At 53.1% G+C, this 24,440-nt stretch overlaps 3 protein-coding genes across 4 annotated transcripts; 1 reads left to right on the top strand and 2 right to left on the bottom strand.

The window, feature by feature from the left end:
* Positions 1–2,825: 2,825 nt before the first annotated feature.
* LOC143785274 (structure-specific endonuclease subunit slx1-like) lies at positions 2,826–8,441 on the bottom strand. Of its 2 annotated transcripts, none has more exons than XM_077274016.1 (5): positions 8,179–8,441; positions 6,600–6,651; positions 4,326–4,670; positions 3,520–3,647; positions 2,826–3,191 (listed from the first exon to the last, which is right to left on the bottom strand). In XM_077274016.1, the coding sequence occupies exons 1-5, from the start codon at positions 8,349–8,351 to the stop codon at positions 3,104–3,106; spliced, it is 786 nt and encodes a 261-aa protein (XP_077130131.1). In that variant the 5' UTR covers positions 8,352–8,441; the 3' UTR covers positions 2,826–3,103. The 2 variants fall into 2 exon arrangements, with proteins under 2 accessions (XP_077130131.1, XP_077130132.1); XM_077274017.1 differs by lacking the exon at positions 8,179–8,441 and adding an exon at positions 7,907–8,130.
* Positions 8,442–8,789: 348 nt separating this feature from the next.
* Positions 8,790–12,324, top strand: LOC143785272 (bolA-like protein 2). Its single transcript, XM_077274010.1, has 3 exons — positions 8,790–8,944; positions 9,381–9,478; positions 12,105–12,324. The coding sequence occupies exons 1-3, from the start codon at positions 8,870–8,872 to the stop codon at positions 12,202–12,204; spliced, it is 273 nt and encodes a 90-aa protein (XP_077130125.1). The 5' UTR covers positions 8,790–8,869; the 3' UTR covers positions 12,205–12,324.
* Positions 12,325–14,526: 2,202 nt separating this feature from the next.
* CORO1A (coronin 1A) lies at positions 14,527–22,473 on the bottom strand. The gene is made up of 11 exons (XM_077273996.1): positions 22,318–22,473; positions 21,718–21,923; positions 19,286–19,408; positions 19,042–19,171; positions 16,340–16,521; positions 16,088–16,207; positions 15,843–15,947; positions 15,614–15,759; positions 15,483–15,540; positions 15,190–15,411; positions 14,527–15,114 (listed from the first exon to the last, which is right to left on the bottom strand). The coding sequence occupies exons 2-11, from the start codon at positions 21,913–21,915 to the stop codon at positions 15,010–15,012; spliced, it is 1,389 nt and encodes a 462-aa protein (XP_077130111.1). The 5' UTR covers positions 21,916–21,923; positions 22,318–22,473; the 3' UTR covers positions 14,527–15,009.
* Between the last annotated feature and the right edge of the window lie 1,967 nt (positions 22,474–24,440).

The following is a 24,440-nucleotide window of genomic DNA, read 5'->3' as shown; positions in this document are numbered from 1 at the left end:
GTCTCATCAGTGATCAGTCACCACAATTTCTGGGCTTTTGCTTGTCACTTTTTGAGGATTGTCCACAGGTTCTCCATGGGACTGAGATCTGGGGAGTTTCTTGGTCGCGGACCCAAAATCTCTTGTTCTCTGAGCCGCTTCATTCTCACTTTTGAGGGGACGAGAAGCATTGTCAGGAATCCCACCATGCTGCCACCAATCTGTCACGGTTCACGGGGAGAATACCTTTATCATCCCCCGCCACTCACACCAATTTGTCATGAACTGGAGTGGTTTGGTTGCCCCTGGTTCCTTCTGAAGGGGATTTATCTATATCCCACTTCCGGTTTGGAACTTGCAGCCCTCTGGCGCCCCCTTAACCTCAGGTCAATCAGGGTACTGCACCTAGGATAATTAGTCGCCAGAAAGGCTGCCTGCTTACATACTGGCTATTGGGCACGCTGCAGCGAGGGCGATATAACTACTCCCACTCAGGCAGGAACAATAATTATCAACGCCGCCAGTCGCTGCAAAGACGCCCAATTGCACAGGACAAATTATGCTGCCACCAGCTCCGATTTTCTAAGTATTAACTGGTCCAGAGCCAAATCAGTAGTGTAATTCACTTCAGAGGACGCGACAGTTCGTTATAGAACAAGGAGAGACAAGCTAATTAATTGTATATTTTACTCCAAAAAAAGGTAGGCAGTGTTTACAAAGTATAAAAAAGGAATTATAAAGGAGACAATATCATATGTACAATACAAATAAAATGGGATTAAAATTGAAAACACTCACAGGTTGTTATGTCATTGTATCATCTTGACTGGCCATGTGCTGGGGGGCAAGGGTGAGCATATATCCAGATGCAGAGCACCCCTCTGCACACCAACAGGACCCCGGGCAAAAGACACTGCAAGAATGCTGTCTCACTAAGTTATTCCTAGCCTAAAACCCAGGCACTCCCGCTGTGCTGACATCACTTAGAGGCTGACACCTCCCCTTTACTTAGAATATGAAACCTATTTTTATGCCTAGCTCGCTGTATGATCCTCGTATAAGAAAGAAACAATGATCAGAATGTGCCCCACATCATGGAGATTCTGTTAAGTGTACACACTGAGTAATTACCTGAACCGCTTACAATGAAATCCACGCTTTGTACTCGTTGGGTTTAGCTGCTAGCGCTTTCAGTGAGTGATAGATCTACCGATGGACATCCGGAATATATAACTCCTATCTCTAGCCCAGATTGGTGCCCATATATATCATGTTAATAGAACAAAGGATCTCCTGCAGTTTGGAAGGGGCTATACCAGTTTGGGCTGGTATTGGGTGGGAGGAGGGAATGAGTAGTGTTAGGGGGATTTGCTACAGCTAAAGGTACCGTCACACTAGGCGATATCGCCAGCGATCCGTGACGTTGCAGCGACCTGGATAGCGATATCGCTGTATTTGACACGCAGCAGCGATCTGGATCCCGCTGTGAAATTGCTGGTCGCTGCTAGAAGGTCTGCACTTTATTTGGTCGCTAGGTCGCCGTGTTTGACAGCAAAAGCAAGGATACCAGCGATATTTTACACTGGTAACCAGGGTAAACATCGGGTTACTAAGCGCAGGGCCGCGCTTAGTAACCCGATGTTTACCCTGGTTACCAGCGTAAAAGTTAAAAAAACAAACAGCACATACTCACCAGCGCGTCCCCCAGCCTCTGCTTCCTGACACTGACTGAGCGCCGGCCCTAAACTGAAAGTGAAAGCACAGCGGTGACGTCACCGCTGTGCTGTTAGGGCCGGAGCTCAGTCAGTGTCAGGAAGCAGAGGCTGGGGGACGCGCTGGTGAGTATGTGCTGTTTGTTTTTTTAACTTTTACGCTGGTAACCAGGGTAAACATCGGGTTACTAAGCGCGGCCCTGCGCTTAGCAACCCGATGCTTACCCTGGTTACCCGGGGACCTCGGCATCGTTGGTCGCTGGAGAGCGGTCTGTGTGACAGCTCTCCAGCGACCAAACAGCGACGCTGCAGCGATCGGCATCGCTATCGCTGCAGCGTCGCTTAATGTGACGGTACCTTAAGCCATAATCTGCTCACACATTGGTATCAAGTTGCACAGAGTGTCTGCCATAGAGGGGGAGAAAGAGGGGTCGAAGCTGCAGCGTGTCTGGAAAGCCATGTAACCTTCTGAAACCAAACTCACAATATTACATTATTACATTATCGTGAGAAGCATCATCACCACATGGATTGTGGAGAATGATTGGATCCCATTCTTTATTGTTAGGTAAAATTGTGAGTTAGCCCCCCGCCATGGATGAGAAGCCCCCACACGAGTGACCTCTATGCAACTGGGACGTCTGGAAGAAAGCTTGTCCGGAGAAGACCACTCTGCTGTGAGTCCTGTGTCTGCCAGCAGTCATGTGTGGGCGCTTCTCATCCATGGAGGGCCTCGCTCACAATATACCTAAGACCACGGGATCGAAACCTCCTCCGGGTGCAACTTTTCCCATCATCCAGGACGATGTGGGGATGATGCTTTTCCCCTATGCTGGAGACCAGATCACATGCAGAAGTGAGAACTAATTAGCTCGGTGAACTCCCGAGATCTCGGTCGCATGGAGAATCTGCAGAGAATCCTCAGAGCGACAAATAAAAGCCCAGAAATGTGAGAACCGATCACTGATGTGAGCAGACTGGGCGGCCATCAGCCAGGATCTGCCGATATCCAGCCGCCGGGGAGCGTCACATCTACTGAGGACTGGGATTCTTTCCATTGTGCCTCCTCGGATGCAGCGGGTCCCCTCTGCGCTATAGACCCTCACTCTCGCCCAGTGACCTTTGCTCTTGTGGCCAAAATATAGTGCGATTTATTTCATATCAAAGTACATACAATAAAAACTAGCTGCTGTAGCACTACACCTCCCAGCAGGCCCATAGGTTAGAGGGCCCTACGGATAAGACGGTCACTGTACAATATATACATCTTGCAGACCTTTGCACCGCGCTGCCCCACGCAGGCGGCCTCCGGCACCGCAGCCATCAGCCGTGCAGCTCGTCCACCCAGTGATTCTGCAGAGTTTATATCCGCCGTCCGATTACAGCAGCGATGGCCGCCAGTACGATCAGGTCTACTCCACCTGCGATATCTCCTCCAGATCGCCATAGCAACCCTTCTTATATCGGATCAGGTCTCCCCACAGGACGGAGTTTCCACAGCTGCAAGACAGGAGGCGGCAGAGGTCAGGGGGCGACATAATGCACTCGTCCTTCAGAGCAGAACTCCGAGCAGCACAGACCCACAGGGGGGTCGCAGGATGAGGCCGCAGTTATTCTGCAGCTTCTAGAATTGGGGGTTTGGACCAAATGCAAGATGTCAGCAATGTCTCACAGCTGAGGGTTTGTTACAATGTAACAGGCAGCCAGACCTAGAGAGCAATGAAAGGCGGAGGTGACACAAAGCAGGAGAGTGAGGATGTGTGATGGCGGTATACTCTGCTGGCAGAGGCTCGGGCGATCCTGACGGGGGGCAGGGTTAGGGGCTGACCTGGGGCACAGACCCTCCACGGGGATCAGGTGTTCCGGCTCGCTTTGGAGGAAGACTTTGGCCAAGCAGAAGATATGAGCGGTCATGGAGCAGCCGGGGTGCAGGCAGCGCAGGGCGTCATCCTGACTCTGGGAGGAAGAAGAAGAGAGGCCGCCATCACATGGGAAAATCACAACTTTCAGGTCCCTCACCGAACTCCAGGCACCCCAAGCGGCATGTGAGTACTCCCCTGTACTGCACCCCCTCATCGTATACCCTGTGCGGCATGTGAGTACTCCCCTGTGCTGCTCCCCTCATTGTACACTGGGCACCCTGTGGGGCATGTAAGTGCTCCCCGGTACTGCACCCCTCATCGTATACCCCGTGCGGCATGTCAGTGCTCCCCTGTGCTGTGCCCCTCGTACACTGAGCACCCCGTGCGGCATGTAAGTACTCCCCTCATTGTACACTGAGCACCCCGTGCAGCATGTGAGTGCTCCCCTGTGCTGTGCCCCTCGTACACTGGCACCCCGTGCGGCATGTAAGTACTCCCCTGTGCTGTGCCCCTCGTACACTGGCACCCCGTGCGGCATGTAAGTACTCCCCTGTGCTGTGCCCCTCGTACACTGGCACCCTGTCCAGCATGTAAGTACTCCCCTGTGCTGCGCCCCTCGTACACTGAGCACCCCATGCGGCATGTAAGTACTCCCCTCATTGTACACTGAGCACCCCGTGCGGCATGTGAGTACTCCCCTGTGCTGCGCCCCTCATCGTTCACCATACACCCCATGCGGCATGTAAGTACTCCCCTGTGCTGCGCCCCTCACCTGTAGTTTGTCGTAGCAGACCCTGCACCGCTGAGTGACGCCCTGCAGTTGGCCGCCCGTCTCCTCTCCGTCACCCTTTTCCCCTGGTGTCTTGCCTATGGGCTTGGCCCTCACTTGTCCGTACGCCAGGGGCATGTGCAGCGGAGGCTGGAGGAGGGGAGGCAGCGCCCTGTGGTACTCCTGTCGGAGCCAGCGCAGGGTGAGGGGTAAGCGCTTCCAGGGGGCCACACGCAGCATGTGGTAGAGGACCAGGAGGTGGAAGTCGAAGCTGGACTGTTTCTTTGTCTTGCGTGGGACGTGGGTGAGCCGGCGAGAGACGTGCGGGTGCTGCCAGGCCCACTCAAACTGAGGAGAGAGGCGAAGACCCGGTTACATCCAGAGCACCAAGCCCCTCCAGAGCTGCACCCAGAACTCCCGCGCTCCAATCACACCCAGAGCTGCACCCAGAACTCCCGTCCTCCAATCACACCCAGAGCTGCACCCAGAAGCCCGGGACTCCAATCACACCCAGAGCTGCACCCAGAACTCCCGTCCTCCAATCACACCCAGAGCTGCACCCAGAACTCCCGTCCTCCAATCACACCCAGAGCTGCACCCAGAACTCCCGTCCTCCAATCACACCCAGAGCTGCACCCAGAACTCCCGTGCTCCAATCACACCCAGAGCTGCACCCAGAACTCCCGTGCTCCAATCACACCCAGAGCTGCACCCAAAACTCCCGTCCTCCAATCACACCCAGAGCTGCACCCAGAACTCCCGTCCTCCAATCACACCCAGAGCTGCACCCAGAACTCCCGTCCTCCAATCACACCCAGAGCTGCACCCAGAACTCCCGTCCTCCAATCACACCCAGAGCTGCACCCAGAACTCCCGTCCTCCAATCACACCCAGAGCTGCACCCAGAACTCCCGTCCTCCAATCACACCCAGAGCTGCACCCAGAACTCCCGTCCTCCAATCACACCCAGAGCTGCACCCAGAACTCCGGTCCTCCAATCACACCCAGAGCTGCACCCAGAACTCCGGTCCTCCAATCACACCCAGAGCTGCACCCAGAACTCCGGTCCTCCAATCACACCCAGAGCTGCACCCAGAACTCCGGTCCTCCAATCACACCCAGAGCTGCACCCAGAACTCCCGTGCTCCAGTCACACCCAGAGCTGCACCCAGAACTCCCGTGCTCCAATCACACCCAGAGCTGCACCCAGAACTCCCGTGCTCCAATCACACCCAGAGCTGCACCCAGAACTCCCGTGCTCCAATCACACCCAGAGCTGCACCCAGAACTCCCGTGCTCCAATCACACCCAGAGCTGCACCCAGAACTCCCGTGCTCCAATCACACCCAGAGCTGCACCCAGAACTCCCGTGCTCCAGTCACACCCAGAGCTGCACCCAGAACTCCCGTGCTCCAATCACACCCAGAGCTGCACCCAGAACTCCCGTGCTCCAATCACACCCAGAGCTGCACCCAGAACTCCCGTGCTCCAATCACACCCAGAGCTGCACCCAGAACTCCCGTGCTCCAATCACACCCAGAGCTGCACCCAGAACTCCCGTGCTCCAATCACACCCAGAGCTGCACCCAGAACTCCCGTGCTCCAATCACACCCAGAGCTGCACCCAGAACTCCCGTGCTCCAATCACACCCAGAGCTGCACCCAGAACTCCCGTCCTCCAATCACACCCAGAGCTGCACCCAGAACTCCCGTGCTCCAATCACACCCAGAGCTGCACCCAGAACTCCCGTGCTCCAATCACACCCAGAGCTGCACCCAGAACTCCCGTGCTCCAATCACACCCAGAGCTGCACCCAGAACTCCCGTGCTCCAATCACACCCAGAGCTGCACCCAGAACTCCCGTGCTCCAATCACACCCAGAGCTGCACCCAGAACTCCCGTGCTCCAATCACACCCAGAGCTGCACCCAGAACTCCCGTGCTCCAATCACACCCAGAGCTGCACCCAGAACTCCCGTGCTCCAATCACACCCAGAGCTGCACCCAGAACTCCCGTGCTCCAATCACACCCAGAGCTGCACCCAGAACTCCCGTGCTCCAATCACACCCAGAGCTGCACCCAGAACTCCCGTACTCCAATCACACCCAGAGCTGCACCCAGAACTCCCGTGCTCCAATCACACCCAGAGCTGCACCCAGAACTCCCGTACTCCAATCACACCCAGAGCTGCACCCAGAACTCCCGTACTCCAATCACACCCAGAGCTGCGCTCACACTTCAGCCTGCTCCTTATTCCTGTACCGCATGGTTCTCACCCGTAAGGCAGCGATGTCATTAGGGAATCCGTGAACGATCAGCACCATGTCCCTGTAAGAGAAGGAAAAGTCACTGACATTGTAAACGTCTCTCTGGTGTCAGGAGCCGAGGGCCCGACCGCTCACTACAATGGAGGCCCCGACCGGTCACTACAATGGAGGCCCCGACCGCTCACTACAATGGAGGACCCCGACCGCTCACTACAATGGAGGCCCCGACCGCTCACTACAATGAAGGCCCCGACCGCTCACTACAATGGAGGCCCCGACCGCTCACTACAATGGAGGCCCCGACCGCTCACTACAATGGAGGCCCCGACCGCTCACTACAATGGAGGCCCCGACCGCTCACTACAATGGAGGCCCCGACCGCTCACTACAATGGAGGCCCCGACCGCTCACTACAATGGAGGCCCCGACCGCTCACTACAATGGAGGCCCCGACCGCTCACTACAATGGAGGCCCCGACCGCTCACTACAATGGAGGCCCCGACCGCTCACTACAATGGAGGCCCCGACCGCTCACTACAATGGAGGCCCGAGCGGTCACTACAATGGAGGGCCCGACCGCTCACTACAATGGAGGCCCCGACCGCTCACTACAATGGAGGCCCCGACCGCTCACTACAATGGAGGCCCCGACCGCTCACTACAATGGAGGCCCCGACCGCTCACTACAATGGAGGCCCGAGCGGTCACTACAATGGAGGGCCCGACCGCTCACTACAATGGAGGCCCCGACCGGTCACTACAATGGAGGCCCGAGCGGTCACTACAATGGAGGGCCCGACCGCTCACTACAATGGAGGGCCCGACCGCTCACTACAATGGAGGCCCCGACCGCTCACTACAATGGAGGCCCCGACCGGTCACTACAATGGAGGCCCGAGCGGTCACTACAATGGAGGGCCCGACCGCTCACTACAATGGAGGGCCCGACCGCTCACTACAATGGAGGCCCGAGCGGTCACTACAATGGAGGCCCCGACCGCTCACTACAATGGAGGCCCGAGCGGTCACTACAATGGAGGCCCCGACCGGTCACTACAATGGAGGCCCCGACCGCTCACTACAATGGAGGCCCCGACCGGTCACTACAATGGAGGCCCGAGCGGTCACTACAATGGAGGCCCGAGCGGTCACTACAATGGAGGACCCCGACCGCTCACTACAATGGAGGCTCCGACCGCTCACTACAATGGAGGCCCGAGCGGTCACTACAATGGAGGCTCCGACCGCTCACTACAATGGAGGCCCCCGACCGCTCACTACAATGGAGGCCCCGACCGCTCACTACAATGGAGGGTCCCGGATTTCCTTCCTTCTGGTTTTCTGGTCGGTTTTTCTGGTCTCTGTGGGTGCACAGCACTGGACACCTGCCGCCCTGATGCTTCTCACAGCTGAAGCTTTGCTACACAGCATCCAGTGCACACAGCTCTGTGCGGACGGATTCTGGGCTTCGCTCACAGAGGACCGGCTGGGTGATACTGTAACAACATCTCAGCTGTGAGACATTACCAGGCTCCGGCCACATTCCCGGAGCACCAGCAGCGGGAAGGAGACACAGTGTAACGTTACCAGGGGCCCCGCCCACTTGTCTTCCAGGCTCCGCCCTTTTGTCTGCCTCCGTTGTGCTGCTGGATCCTTCTCTCTGGATTCACAGTGAAGCCGATGTAGATCCGACCCTTATACTTGGGGTTGGTGCAGAACAGGAGGTAAACGCCGAAGAATCCCTCCACGTCCACCACCATCCTGCCTGCGGGAGAGAGGGGCAGATACAAGGGGTATACGGATCCACCGCCTGCAGGGGGCGCTCACTTCCTGGTTACGGGTCCTCCGTGTGCAGCTTCCATAGTGACAGACACGTCCAGCACGATCGCCTGTATGAATCTATGTCATTAACCCGTTATGCTCCCGCAGTGACACACTCCACGCTGTCACTAACATTTACTCTATTATTATGATCACATTAAAAGTGAGAATTTTATCTAACGTTGATGAAAATTTGCAAATGAAAAAATAATATTTTCAGGCAATATTGAGGGCAGCTCAGGCCAGAAACGCTGGGTCCTAAATCGATACTGTTTCTCATTGGCTCTTATGTATTTGTCTCCGCCTCTTTCTTTACCTAGTGCTGACTAATTGGACGGAAGTCCTGTCAGTCACTGTACTCACTGCTGCCTAGAGACCGTCTGGCCAATGAAAAGAGTGGATGCCCCGCGCAGTGCGGTAGTGTTTGCACATGCGCAGTTAGTCCAGTTGCCGGATCATGGCTGCAGACGGCGCTATCAGTGCGGAGACCCTGAAGGAGAAACTGCTGCGGGAGCTGCAGGCGGAACATGTGGTGAGGAGCGAGGCCGGGGTCACATGACTAGGAGCACTACAAGTCTCACACAACCTTCCCAGCTTTTCCTGTCACGATGCTGTAGTCCCCTTAATAACACAGATGGGGGAGGGGTTGTCACGTGACATTACTTTTATTTTTAATGAGACTTCTAGTTACAGCTGCGGCCACTGAACACCTCCCCGGAGCAGGAACAGCCGGATGTGGATGTGTTCTTGTAACTGCTGGGCATTGTAGTCCTCCAGGTGTATATTAATGTGTAGTTATTATTATTATTATTTATTATTATAGCGCCATTTATTCCATGGCGCTTTACATGTGAGGAGGGGTATACATAATAAAAACAAGTACAATAATCTTGAACAATACAAGTCATAACTGGTACAGGAGGAGAGAGGACCTAGTTACTGATCTCCTGTATCTCTGTGTCCTCCAGGAAGTAGAAGACACGTCCCCCAATCATTGCTCCACCAGCTTCCGGGTGTTAGTGGTCTCCACACAGTTTGAAGGAAAAGCGCTGCTCCAGAGGCACAGGTGACAACCGAATACACCCTGCAATATACCCCAGAGCTGCGCTCACTGTACTGCTGGTGCAGTCACTGTGTACATACATTACATTACTGATCCTGAGTTACCTCCTGTATTATACCCCAGAGCTGCACTCACTATTCTGCTGGTGCAGTCACTGTGTACATACATTACATTACTGATCCTGAGTTACATCCTGTATTATACTCCAGAGCTGCACTCACTATTCTGCTGGTGCAGTCACTGTGTACATACATTACATTACTGATCCTGAGTTACATCCTATATTATACCCCAGAGCTGCACTCACTATTCTGCTGGTGCAGTCACTGCGTACATACATTACATTACTGATCCTGAGTTACATCCTGTATTATACTCCAGAGCTGCACTCACTATTCTGCTGGTGCAGTCACTGTGTACATTACATTACTGATCCTGAGTTACATCCTGTATTATACACCAGAGCTGCACTCACTATTCTGCTGGTGCAGTCACTGTGTACATACATTACATTACTGATCCTGAGTTACATCCTGTATTATACCCCAGAGCTGCACTCACTATTCTGCTGGTGCAGTCACTGTGTACATACATTACATTACTGATCCTGAGTTACCTCCTGTATTATACCCCAGAGCTGCACTCACTATTCTGCTGGTGCAGTCACTGTGTACATACATTACTGATCCTGAGTTATATCCTGTATTATACTCCATAGCTGCACTCACTATTCTGCTGGTGCAGTCACTGTGTACATACATTACATTACTGATCCTGAGTTACCTCCTGTATTATACCCCAGAGCTGCACTCACTATTCTGCTGGTGCAGTCACTGTGTACATACATTACATTACTGATCCTGAGTTACATCCTGTATTATACCCCAGAGCTGCACTCACTATTCTGCTGGTGCAGTCACTGTGTACATACATTACATTACTGATCCTGAGTTACCTCCTGTATTATACCCCAGAGCTGCACTCACTATTCTGCTGGTGCAGTCACTGTGTACATACATTACATTACTGATCCTGAGTTACCTCCTGTATTATACTCCAGAGCTGCACTCACTATTCTGCTGGTGCAGTCACTGTGTACATACATTACATTACTGATCCTGAGTTACCTCCTGTATTATACCCCAGAGCTGCACTCACTATTCTGCTGGTGCAGTCACTGTGTACATACATTACATTACTGATCCTGAGTTACATCCTGTATTATACCCCAGAGCTGCACTCACTATTCTGCTGGTGCAGTCACTGTGTACATACATTACATTACTGATCCTGAGTTACCTCCTGTATTATACCCCAGAGCTGCACTCACTATTCTGCTGGTGCAGTCACTGTGTACATACATTACATTACTGATCCTGAGTTACCTCCTGTATTATACCCCAGAGCTGCACTCACTATTCTGCTGGTGCAGTCACTGTGTACATACATTACTGATCCTGAGTTATATCCTGTATTATACTCCAGAGCTGCACTCACTATTCTGCTGGTGCAGTCACTGTGTACATACATTACATTACTGATCCTGAGTTACCTCCTGTATTATACCCCAGAGCTGCACTCACTATTCTGCTGGTGCAGTCACTGTGTACATACATTACATTACTGATCCTGAGTTACATCCTGTATTATACCCCAGAGCTGCACTCACTATTCTGCTGGTGCAGTCACTGTGTACATACATTACATTACTGATCCTGAGTTACCTCCTGTATTATACTCCAGAGCTGCACTCACTATTCTGCTGGTGCAGTCACTGTGTACATACATTACATTACTGATCCTGAGTTACATCCTGTATTATACTCCAGAGCTGCACTCACTATTCTGCTGGTGCAGTCACTGTGTACATACATTACATTACTGATCCTGAGTTACATCCTGTATTATACTCCAGAGCTGCACTCACTATTCTGCTGGTGCAGTCACTGTGTACATACATTACATTACTGATCCTGAGTTACATCCTGTATTATACTCCAGAGCTGCACTCACTATTCTGCTGGTGCAGTCACTGGGTACATACATTACATTACTGATCCTGAGTTACCTCCTGTATTATACCCCAGAGCTGCACTCACTATTCTGCTGGTGCAGTCACTGTGTACATACATTACATTACTGACCCTGAGTTACCTCCTGTATTATACTCCAGAGCTGCACTCACTATTCTGCTGGTGTAGTCACTGTGTACATACATTACATTACTGACCCTGAGTTACATCCGTTAAGGTATGTTCCCACGGTCAGGAATCAGCAGCACATGTCGGCTTTTGTACGCAGGTGAATCCTCTGTGATCATGGAACCGTGCGGAATCACAGAGCCTTTATACATTGTACTGGTGATATTTACCTTGCAGAGGTTGAGTGTCTCCACAAGATAAATAGACATGCTGCGGTCTGGAGAGATGCGCCACATGTCTGTCTCCCCAGGGAAGCCGCTGGTGGCTAGTGGACATGGGTTTTCTTTTAACCCCCCCCCCCACTGTGCTGTAACATTTGGACACTGCAGATGTACAGAGTCCAATGCGCAGCATTTACTGACCATGTGAACATGCCCTTAGGCCCCAGATCTCTTCACAGGTTTGTGTCTCTCTGCTGCCCTCTACAGGCTTGTTAATAGCTGTCTTGCAGAAGAGCTGAAGATCATTCACGCCTTTGAACAGAAGACACTGACTCCAGCACAGTGGGAACAAGACAAGCAAAAGTGACGAGATCACAGACAGTTATATGGACTGGAGAGTCTCTGTGGACATTCTGTAACCTGGGAGGACTGACCAGCGCTTGCAGAGTTAATCTGATGTAAAAATAAAATGTGTTCTAGTAGTTCATACCTTTCCTTTCAACATAATACAGCTCTGCACATACAGCGAAACACAAGACTATGTCTGCAGCTACCACTAGGGGGAGCTATGTTATTAACTCCCCTTAGTGGTGACTGCAGACAGGATCTTATCATGTATCTCTGTATACAGGGAGCTCCCCCTAGTGGTGACTGCAGACAGGATCTTATCATGTATCTCTGTATACAGGGAGCTCCCCCTAGTGGTGGCTGCAGACAGGATCTTATCATGTATCTCTGTATACAGGGAGCTCCCCCTAGTGGTGGCTGCAGACAGGATCTTATCATGTATCTCTGTATACAGGGAGCTCCCCCTAGTGGTGGCTGCAGACAGGATCTTATCATGTGTCTCTGTGTACAGGGAGCTCCCCCTAGTGGTGGCTGCAGACAGGATCTTATCATGTATCTCTGTATACAGGGAGCTCCCCCTAGTGGTGACTGCAGACAGGATCTTATCATGTATCTCTGTATACAGGGAGCTCCCCCTAGTGGTGACTGCAGACATGATCTTATCATGTATCTCTATATACATGGAGCTCCCCCTAGTGGTGGCTGCAGACAGGATCTTATCATTATCTCTATATACAGGGAGCTCCCCCTAGTGGTGGCTGCAGACAGGATCTTATCATGTATCCCTGTATACAGGGAGCTCCCCCTAGTGGTGGCTGCAGACAGGATCTTATCATGTATCTCTGTATACAGGGAGCTCCCCCTAGTGGTGGCTGCAGACAGGATCTTATCATGTATCTCTATATACATGGAGCTCCCCCTAGTGGTGGCTGCGGACAGGATCTTATCATGTATCTCTATATACATGGAGCTCCCCCTAGTGGTGGCTGCAGACAGGATCTTATCATTATCTCTATATACAGGGAGCTCCCCCTAGTGGTGGCTGCAGACAGGATCTTATCATGTATCCCTGTATACAGGGAGCTCCCCCTAGTGGTGGCTGCAGACAGGATCTTATCATGTATCTCTGTATACAGGGAGCTCCCCCTAGTGGTGGCTGCGGACAGGATCTTATCATGTATCTCTGTATACAGGGAGCTCCTCCTAGTGGTGACTGCAGACAGGATCTTATCATGTATCTCTGTATACAGGGAGCTCCCCCTAGTGGTGGCTGCAGACAGGATCTTCTCATGTATCTCTGTATACAGGGAGCTCCCCCTAGTGGTGGCTGCAGACAGGATCTTATCATGTATCTCTGTATACAGGGAGCTCCCCCCAGTGGTGACTGCAGACAGGATCTTATCATGTATCTCTGTATACAGGGAGCTCCCCCTAGTGGTGGCTGCAGACAGGATCTTCTCATGTATCTCTGTATACAGGGAGCTCCCCCTAGTGGTGACTGCAGACAGGATCTTATCATGTATCTGTATACAGGGAGCTCCCCCTAGTGGTGGCTGCAGACAGGATCTTATCATGTATCTCTGTATACAGGGAGCTCCCCCTAGTGGTGGCTGCAGACAGGATCTTATATATCTCTGTATACAGGGAGCTCCCCCTAGTGGTGACTGCAGACAGGACCTTATCATGTGTCTCTGTATACAGGGAGCTCCCTCTAGTGGTGGCTGCAGACAGGATATTATCATGTATCTCTGTATACAGGGAGCTCCTCCTAGTGGTGACTGCAGACAGGATCTTATCATGTATCTCTGTATACAGGGAGCTCCTTCTAGTGGTGGCTGCAGACAGAATCTTATCATGTATCTCTGTATACAGGGAGCTCCCCCTAGTGGTGACTGCAGACAGGATCTTATCATGTATCTCTGTATACAGGGAGCTCCTTCTAGTGGTGGCTGCAGACAGGATCTTATCATGTATCTGTGTATACAGGGAGCTCCCCCTAGTGGTGACTGCAGACAGGATCTTATCATGTATCTCTGTATACAGGGAGCTCCCCCTAGTGGTGACTGCAGACAGGATCTTATCCTGTATCTCTGTATACAGGGAGCTCCCCCTAGTGGTGACTGCAGACAGGATCTTATCATGTATCTGTGTATACAGGGAGCTCCCCCTAGTGGTGACTGCAGACAGAACCTTATCATGTATCTCTGTATACAGGGAGCTCCCCCTAGTGGTGGCTGCAGACAGGATCTTATCATGTATCTCTGTATACAAGGAGCTCCCCCTAGTGGTGACTGCAGACAGGATCTTATCATGTATCTCTGTATACATACAGTTTGAGGCTGTAGACAACTTACTTTTTATTTTTTATTTTTCTGGTTTTTTATTATTAAACAGTATTTTATTTATAAAAAGATGAACTATCCTGCTGTCTGCTTCTGTCAGGTTTCCACATTGCTGCAGTATTGTCTCTTACTCCCATGTTGGTGGATGATCGGGCAGTTTTGCCATTCGGTACCACAGGAAAGCTGGATGCTGTCACCAGGGATTAGACATAGAAGAACCTGACAAAAGATGATGTCTCGAGGGGTGTTTGGTCTTTTTGGGGTGGGGGATGATATCAAGTATCATAATCAGTAATATTTACACCTTGCTGTGCCCCCCAGGATGGCGGAGGACTGCGATGGGCAGACGGTACGATGACGGTGTAATTGGCCCCGCCGTCTGCGCTGTTGTCCGCTGTCCCGTGGTCTGAGGTCGGGTTGATGGCCCCTTGTGATGTCCCCCGGGAGGAGGGAGCCGCGCGGGTTAGAGGGGCGCACCCCATCTAGTTGGACGCTTTGCCCTCCAGCTCGGCGATGCGCTGCCCCTGCTCCGTGACGGTGGCCTTCAGCTGCTTGATCTCCTCCATCAGCTGCTCCAGGCTGGAGTCCTGTGTGTGGAAGGACAGGTGCGTCAGTGGACGGTGGATTGTGGCCCGCGGCGCCCCGTGTGTGACGCCTCTTACCCCGCTGGCCCCGCTCCCGTTGGACGACTGGCTGCGTTTCGGCAGCCGCACGTTCAGGACGTTCTTGGTGACCTTCAGTTCTCGGCTTTTGCTCGGGACGTATCCGTCCTTTAAGGAGATGAGCAGCGGCTCTGCGTTCTGGCCTGACAGCCACTCGTCCGCGGTGAGCGCGGGGTCCGGGCCGATGGTGTCCGGGTACAGATCGTCCTGGAACAGGTCGGACTGCGGAGGAGAGGAGTGACAGTCAGTCCTGCCCCTGTGCCCGTCCGATGCCCGCCGGAGCAGGGTCTCACCTTCCTGGGCACCGTCATGGCGATGGGTTCACATTTCCTCTCGTGCAGCTTGTAAAATCTGAAACGATATATTCCCCGTAAAGATGGCGCCGCCGAGCCGACAGTGGGCGCCGCTCCGCCATGACACCTACCGGGCAATCTCGCACTTGTTCACCTCCAGGCCGCGCTTTGGCATGTAGCCCATCCCCCGCTGGGAGTCCTTACTGCTGTACAGCGACAGGTAGTGCACGTAGGGCGCCTCGTCCGTCACCTCGAAGTAGCGGATGCTGCTGTCCCCCTGTGACGAGACACAGAAATGTGACCCCTGCCACGTCCGTCCCCCCATAAAGACGGGCGCTGTGCAGAATCGCTATCGCCCACCTTCCCGCAGACATAGACGATATTCGTATCGGGGTCAAAGAAGGGGATGAGGACGCCGCTGCTCGTGTCCAGCTCCTGCAGGGTCAGCGGAGAGTCGAAGGCCTTCTGTGGAGGAGAAACACAAGGCGTGGAGGTGAGATGCTCTGCGGGTACACACAGGCCCATAGTGGGGGCTGCAGACCACCAGATCTGCAGGTGTCATACTGCGGGCAGCCAGGAGGTGGCAGCACTCTGCACTGACTCACCGTGTCCCATAGGGCCACCTGCCGCTCGCTCATCCGGCTGAACCCTGTGGTCAGTATCTGCTCATCGGACACAAAGATGGCGCGGACCGGCCGGCTGCCCTCATGGGGCTTCTCCTTCTCCTGCAGGAAGAGGACAGAGCGCTGGATGCAATCACTGGGGCAATGTGTGCTGCCGCCCTGCTGGTGGATTCGGGTAATGCCTCCACATTGCACCTGCAGAGCAGCCTGTCATTGCCAATGCTCTGCGCTCACCGTTATCACGGTCCCGGCTCTGGGCTCTATGATCCGGATCTTCTTGTCTTTGCAGGAGGTGCAGATGAGGGACCCGTTCCTGTTCCAGGCCACGCTGTATATGAGGTCGGTGTGCGTCTCGTCTATGGAAATGATGGACTGTCCGCACCCCACGTCCCAGATCAGGACGACGTTGTCGCACCCTGGGGATACAGAACACGGTACATAGTCCCCCTGGCCAACAGTGCCGCCTGCGCTATATGACGAGGGTCCCACTGTGCCCACTTACCACCTGCACCCCGTACAGAACGTTACTACCCTCCCCCACAGCTAACAGTGCTGCCTGCGCTATATGACGAGGGTCCCACTGTGCCCACTTATCACCCGCACCCCGTACAGAACATTACTACCCTCCCCCACAGCCAACAGTGCCACATGTGCTATATGGCGAGGGTCCCACTGTGCCCACTTATCACCTGCACCCCGTACAGAACATTACTACCCTCCCCCACAGCTAACAGTGCCGCCTGTGCTATATGACGAGGGTCCCGCTGTGCCCACTTATCACCCGCACCCCGTACAGAACATTACTACCCTCCCCACAGCCAACAGTGCCGCCTGCGCTATATGACGAGGGTCCCACTGTGCCCACTTATCACCTGCACCCCGTACAGAACATTACTACCCTCCCCCACAGCTAACAGTGCCGCCTGCGCTATATGACGAAGGTCCTGCTGTGCCCACTTATCACCTGCACCCCGTACAGAACATTACTACCCTCCCCCGCAGCTAACAGTGCTGCCTGCGCTATATGACGAGGGTCCCACTGTGCCCACTTATCACCCGCACCCCGTACAGAACATTACTACCCTCCCCCACAGCCAACAGTGCCACATGTGCTATATGGCGAGGGTCCCACTGTGCCCACTTATCACCTGCACCCCGTACAGAACATTACTACCCTCCCCCACAGCCAACAGTGCCGCCTGTGCTATATGACGAGGGTCCCGCTGTGCCCACTTACCACCTGCACCCCGTACAGAACATTACTACCCTCCCCCACAGCCAACAGTGCCGCCTGCGCTATATGACGAGGGTCCCGCTGTGCCCGCTTATCACCCGCACAGGACATTACTACCCTCCCCCACAGCTAACAGTGCCACCTGTGCTATATGACGAGGGTCCCACTGTGCCCACTTATCACCTGCACCTAGTACAGAACATTACTACCCTCCCCCACAGCTAACAGTGCCGCCTGCGCTATATGACGAGGGTCCCGCTGTGCCCACTTATCACCCGCACAGGACATTACTACACTCCCCCACAGCTAACAGTGCCACCTGTGCTATATGACGAGGGTCCCACTGTGCCCACTTATCACCTGCACCTAGTACAGAACATTACTACCCTCCCCCACAGCTAACAGTGCCACCTGTGCTATATGACGAGGGTCCCGCTGTGCCCACTTATCACCCGCACCCCGTACAGAACATTACTACCCTCCTCACAGCCAACAGTGCCGCCTGCGCTATATGACGAGGGTCCCGCTGTGCCCACTTATCACCCGCACCCCGTACAGAACATTACTACCCTCCCCCACAGCTAACAGTGCCGCCTGCGCTATATGACGAGGGTCCCACTGTGCCCACTTATCACCCTCCCCCACAGCTAACAGTGTAGCGTGCGCTATATGACGAGGGTCCCGCTGTGCCCACTTACCACCCGCACCCCGTACAAAACATTACTACCCTCCCCCACAGCTAACAGTGCTCCCTGCGCTATATGACGAGGGTCCCACTGTGCCCACTTATCACCTGCACTCCGTACAGAACATTACTACCCTCCCCCACAGCTAACAGTGCCGCCTGCGCTATATGATGAGGGTCCCGCTGTGCCCACTTATCACCCGCACAGGACATTACTACCCTCCCCCACAGCTAACAGTGCCACCTGTGCTATATGATGAGGGTCCCACTGTGCCCACTTATCACTTGCACCCCGTACAGAACATTACTACCCTAATAGATCAATCTGTCCCCATACAGGATCATGGTATCGGCAGCATATCTGCAGATCACACCGGCGATGTGCTGCCGAGAACAATCATTTCTGTTCCAGCATAAACAATCCAACAACTCGATCACTGAGCAGCATTTTGCTTGCTTGTTGGGTGATTGCCGACATTTTTATATCTATAATCCCTCGTCTGCCGGGATTTATAAATGTGAATACTCATGTATACCCTGCACATGCATACGCACACACATGTATACCCTGCACATGCATACGCACACACATGCATACACAGCACATGCACACACGCATGCACACGAATGTATACACAGCACATGCATACGCACGCACATGCATACGCACGCACATGCATACACAGCACATGCATACGCACGCACATGCATACACAGCACATGCATACGCACGCACATGCATACGCACGCACATGCATACGCACACACATGCATACGCACACACATGCATACACAGCACATGCACACACGCATGCACACGAATGTATACACAGCACATGCATACGTGTATACACAGAGCACATGCAGGTATACACATTGCACACGACTAACAGTGCAGCCCGTGCTGTATGGCGTGGGTTACACGTTGCCCCCTTACAGAGCACCACTACCCTTCCCCCACAGCTCCAGCTGCCGCCTATGCTGTATGATTTGGGTTATATTGTGCCCATTTCTTACCTGCACTCAGCAGGATGTTCTGAGCAGTCGGGTGCCACAATACGATGCCCACCCTCTTTGTGTGACCCTCCAGAGTGACAAGGGGATCTGTGAGGGAGCGGGTGAGACCACCGTCCGGAATCTCCCACACCTGGTGATAAAGTGGAGGCGCGAGTAACTGGCTGTGCACTGGTGTCTGGCCATGACATCACACAGAAGGGGCAACATCCATCATCTCACCCCCATTAACTGCCCCCCGTCTTACCATGACCGTGCAGTCCTCTGAGCCGCTGGCAATGACGTTGTCGTTGTGGGGGCACCAGTCAATGTCCAGCACCGGAGCCGTGTGCCCACAGACCACAGGCTGAGACTTATCCAGGCGTCCTGTCTGCAAAGAGACGACACATGAAGAGAACCTGGCACCTCTCAGCCCCGCCCCCGCAGAGCACCACTCAGCCCCGCCCCCGCAGAGCACCACTCAGCCCCGTACCCCCACAGTATCTCTCAGCCTTGCACGCTGTACTTCTATCTACGGCCTGTTGTGATCACTGCATCTCCTACAATACATAGCAGACATGCTGTATACCCACGCAAGGGGGTGGTGGTGAGATTTGGGGCTTCTGTAACTCAGAAGTTTACAGGAAGCCAGCAGAATTGTGAATGCAGCTCTGACAACCTGGATAGTAATATATAACACATAATCCAGATAAACAAAATCCTCGGAAAAAAAAAGTGACTGATATTATATAGAAAAATAGACGATACTTTATTAAAAAATGTCAAAAACAAATTAGTTAGAAAGGTGCCGCATGTCAACGAGATAGATAGATAGATAGATAGATAGATAGATAGATAGATATATAGATATATATATATATATATATATATATATATATATATATATATATATATATATTCATATTCAATAGGCACTGAGCCAAAGTGAAGTATGAGAGTACGTGATCATTGGTAACATCATTAAGGTGCTATAACTACATGCAGGTCTCTGTTATAGTCAGTGCATTACTGCAGATACATGCCCGGGGAAATCTAGTGTGCGGCTGTCATACAAATACAAAGTCGCACGTGCTGGACCGTCACTGCATCTCCCGGCACGCCCCTGGAAGAATAGGCAAAACGCGCGTTGGGGTGGGGAGACGCAGTGACGGTCCAGCACTTGATCTGATTTCAGGTAAAAAATAGACTCTGCTCCCAATTTTTAATAAAATATCGTCTATTTTTCTATATAATTCAGTCCCTCCTTTTTTTTCCTGGATTTTGTTAATCTGGATTATGTGTTCTAGGTTCTGATACGGCGTTTGACCGTGTGGTTAATGGTTATGGACTGATATGCTAACCAGGATAGTGAGTCAGAGATGTGCTAGGAGTAGTCGTCCCTTCCCCCGCTCCTCACAGGGAGGTGCGGACACTTCACTGTGCGACGAGCTGCGGTCGGATGCTCTGCAGCGATGCTGGTGACATTAGTGATGTGGGTTTTCACGCTCGTTCCTCCCATCGCTGTGGTTTGTACGAGGAAGGTGTCGCGAGAATCGACCTTCAGGACCAAATAAGGACAAGTCTGAGCGGCGCGGAGTCACCGCACTTCCTCTATCACTGCAGAGCCGGGGGGAACACTTACAAGTCATGGGGGTACCCCCGTTTTTCAGGGTCCACAATCCTGTTAGGTTGTCGTAGGGTTACCAGACACACATCTGTCTCCGGGTACCAGATAAAGGGTCGCATTGGCAGGAACCACGTTTAATTTTCAAGCGTTAGTCGTGCAAATGGCTGAAGGGGTTAAATGCTCATCCTCGGCCGCTCTGCAGATTTTATGACAGTCATAAGATGTTCTGCCCCCCCATCGCTCACACGGCGGGCATGTCACGGGGACACACAGGGGCCATTGTGCGCTGCGATCACCGCGCGGCCCCCGTGTGATCCGTGTTTATCAGCCGCCGCTCCGGCCTTGTCTGCGCCATCCTCAGCACTAGGCTCAGTTGTATGACGGCATCTTTATTGATCTGGTGCCACTCGTACTGTGAATTAATGGGACCATGGTGGCCAGCAGATGGCACCTGTGATTGGCAGCGACGTGGGCGATCGGCCGCCGAGATCTATGCACATGTATGTCGGTGGTGCGGCCCCCGTGGGATCCGTGTGTATCAGCCGCCGCTCCGGCCCTGTCTGCGCCATCCCCACCACCAGGCTCAGGTGTATGACGGTGTCTTTACCTATCTGGTGCCACTCATACCGTGAATGCACAGGACCATAGCAGACCACACCAGTGATTGGCAGCGACGTGGGCGATTGGCCGCCGAGATCTGAGCACATGTATGTCGCTGGTGCGGCCCCCGTGGGATCCGTGTGTATCAGCCGCCGCTCTGGCCCTGTCTGCGCCATCCCCACCACCAGGCTCAGGTGTATGACGGTGCCTTTACGTATCTGGTGCCACTCATACCGTGAATGCACGGGAACATAGCAGACCACACCAGTGATTGGCAGCGACGTGGGCGATCGGCCGCCGAGATCTGTGCACATGTATGTCGCTGGCGCAGCCTTTTCACCTGCATCAGCTCTCTCCACTTCCTGTGACAAAACCACCACATCCTGACCACAGCCAACGCTTTCAGCTCTTGCAGGAACTTCTGTAAAATGAATGCGCCCTGCTCCCCCGACCGTTCATCTGCCATCACCCACCTTGGACAGGGGCAGCACCATGAAGGCTCCTCCGCCGCTGGCCTCCACCACGATGGCCAGAAACTTGGGGTTGACGGCGCAGAAGTTGCTGTCCCATGTGTTCTGCGATACGCGGATGTCGTCGTAGCACTGGTCGGCCTTCACCGGCTGCCCGAAGACGTGGCGGAATTTACTGCTGCGGACCACCTTCCTGCTCATGATGAGGCCTGAGAGACGGGGAGAAGAGATGATTGTGGGGGGCACAAATACACAAAGATGGTGCCAGGAGGAGGCCACGTAAAGCACGTCGTGGTCATCAATGGCAACGTCTTATTTTATCATTAGCCCCTAATTGCGATGATCTGGAGAGTGCAGCCTAATGGCGGCACAACGTCCTGCAATCACGGGGGTCCGATATAAGTGACAAGACCCCATAATTACGTGGCCGCCTTGCAGGGGTAGAGGATCTGCCTCCAGCAGGTTCTGCCAGGGGGAATTCTCCAAGATGACCCAGAACCTGCTGATGCCCCATATAGGTCGTGTCGAGGGGATCTGCGCCCACCAGTAACCCAGTAAATGCGGTCACAGTGCCGGGTATAATGCCAGCCCCCCGCCTCTTACCTGGTGTGCGGAGCGGGGTACGATGGAGGGTGATGCTCGGCGTCAGCTGCTCAGAGTCTGCATCAAACTTCTGCTTTTTAGGAGAATATTCTGTAAGACGGAGGAGGAGGAGGAGTGCAGGAAGCCGGGTGGGGGTCAGATCTTCTTCCTCGGCAGGGGAGGGGTTAACTGCGGTTCAAAATCAGGTCCCCAGGCTCAAAGCAGATAAGGGGTTAAATATAGTAAAAAGCGAACAAGGGGTTAATAAAGCCCCCCGCATTAATGACGAGAGGTGCGGAATGGAGGGGGTCCCCCAGATGTGGACCCCCAGTCAAGGTCACGAGGTGATGGTGAACCCTAAATCTGCTGCCTGTGATCGTCAGCTCCGCGGTCCAGGGAGGCTCCGAATATGTCACCGTCTGGTGGGCAGCACTATAGGGGGTCCCGCATGAGGGGTCCATTGTACTGCTACATTCACTTTATTGTGTCAGTCTACAATAGAAGTTGACATAATGTCAATCAAAGAGGTTCTGCAGCAGCTGGGGCATATCTGCAATCATTTGCCCTCTATATAGTCACAGTGGTCAACACTGGCTAATTGTGGGCTCACTGCGGGGCGCGGACCGGCATTGGGGGGGCACGGACCGGCGCTGGGGGGGGCACGGACCTGCAACGGAGGTTATTACGTTACGGGTGGTCCCGGCTGCGCTCATTATGGCGGACGTGCTGTTATTATTAAGTTATTTTACGTCTCGTCGTCCTTCCGGGGGCTCTGATGTAACCCGCTCATTGCCTCACCCGGATTGTGTCACCCCCATACCACATCCCACAGTGGGCACAGAGTCATCTTCTGATTGCCTCATGTTCACTCTTGGGGGCGGTATAACTCCTGAGGGCTGTCAGGACATGCTGGGAGTTGTAGTCCCACAGTGTCTGGAGCAGCACACATCTCTAGGGTCATTTCTATAATCCGCCCCCATGTGCCTGTGTAATGGCGCCATCTAGAGGGCGAGTGGCCATGTAACCGCAGCCCATTTTCTGTGACAGCTGCACAGCGCCCTCTGCTGGCTGTCACTGTGCACAGCGCGCTCTGCTGGCTGTCACTGTGCACAGCGCCCTCTGCTGGCTGTCACTGTGCACAGCGCCCTCTGCTGGCTGTCACTGTGGAAGATCTGAGATCGGAATTGCGTTACTGCTCTAGAAAATAAGTTAAAGATGAAGATACTTAGCGCATAAATTGGCCAATTCATGTGTATCCAGCAGCCAACGACAACGCGATCTCTGCTAATGACGCCTCTCCTGGGCGGACACTTACATGGGCAGATAGGAACAAGCTGTGATAATACCGCCACAGAGTGATGGGTGGAGCGCCCGGTCAGAAAGCCTATGTGGAAATATCAGACAAGTGTGAACAGGAGCAAGCTTTAATGGCTGTGTGACTCCAGCGTGGTGTTAGTTCCCCACAGTGTAAGGTCTGAAAAAGCTCCAGATATGAGGACGATTCACATTCACTTCATTAGAATTGTCTATAGTTTGCAGAAAATGCAAAAAGGAGCAAAAAAAATGCTCCAAACGTTACAACACGAGTCCTAACGGTGACTCCAACTGAGGTCGTCTGAGCCCCGCAAAAATCAGAGACGACGACAAACGGCAAGAAAACGAGCACTATAAGCCAGAAGTGACATGTGATACTGACTGCTGAGCTGTGTATCTAATCCTATCCTGTGTGATACTGACTGCTGAGCCGTGTATCTAATCCTATCCTGTGTGATACTGACTGCTGAGCTGTGTATCTAATCCTCTCCTGTGTGATACTGACTGCTGAGCCGTGTATCTAATCCTATCCTGTGTGATACTGACTGCTGAGCTGTGTATCTAATCCTATCCTGTGTGATACTGTCTACTGAGCTGTGTATCTAATCCTCTCCTGTGTGATACCATCTGCTGAGCTGTGTATCTAATCCTCTCCTGTGTGATACTGCCTGCTGAGCTGTGTATCTAATCCTCTCCTGTGTGATACTGACTGCTGAGCCGTGTATCTAATCCTCTCCTGTGTGATACTGACTGCTGAGCTGTGTATCTAATCCTATCCTGTGTGATACTGTCTGCTGAGCCGTGTATCTAATCCTATCCTGTGTGATACT

The sequence above is a fragment of the Ranitomeya variabilis genome, chromosome 7, assembly GCF_051348905.1.
Source record: "Ranitomeya variabilis isolate aRanVar5 chromosome 7, aRanVar5.hap1, whole genome shotgun sequence".
Lineage (NCBI taxonomy): Eukaryota > Metazoa > Chordata > Amphibia > Anura > Dendrobatidae > Ranitomeya > Ranitomeya variabilis.
This window is presented reverse-complemented; position numbering and strand designations above follow the sequence as displayed.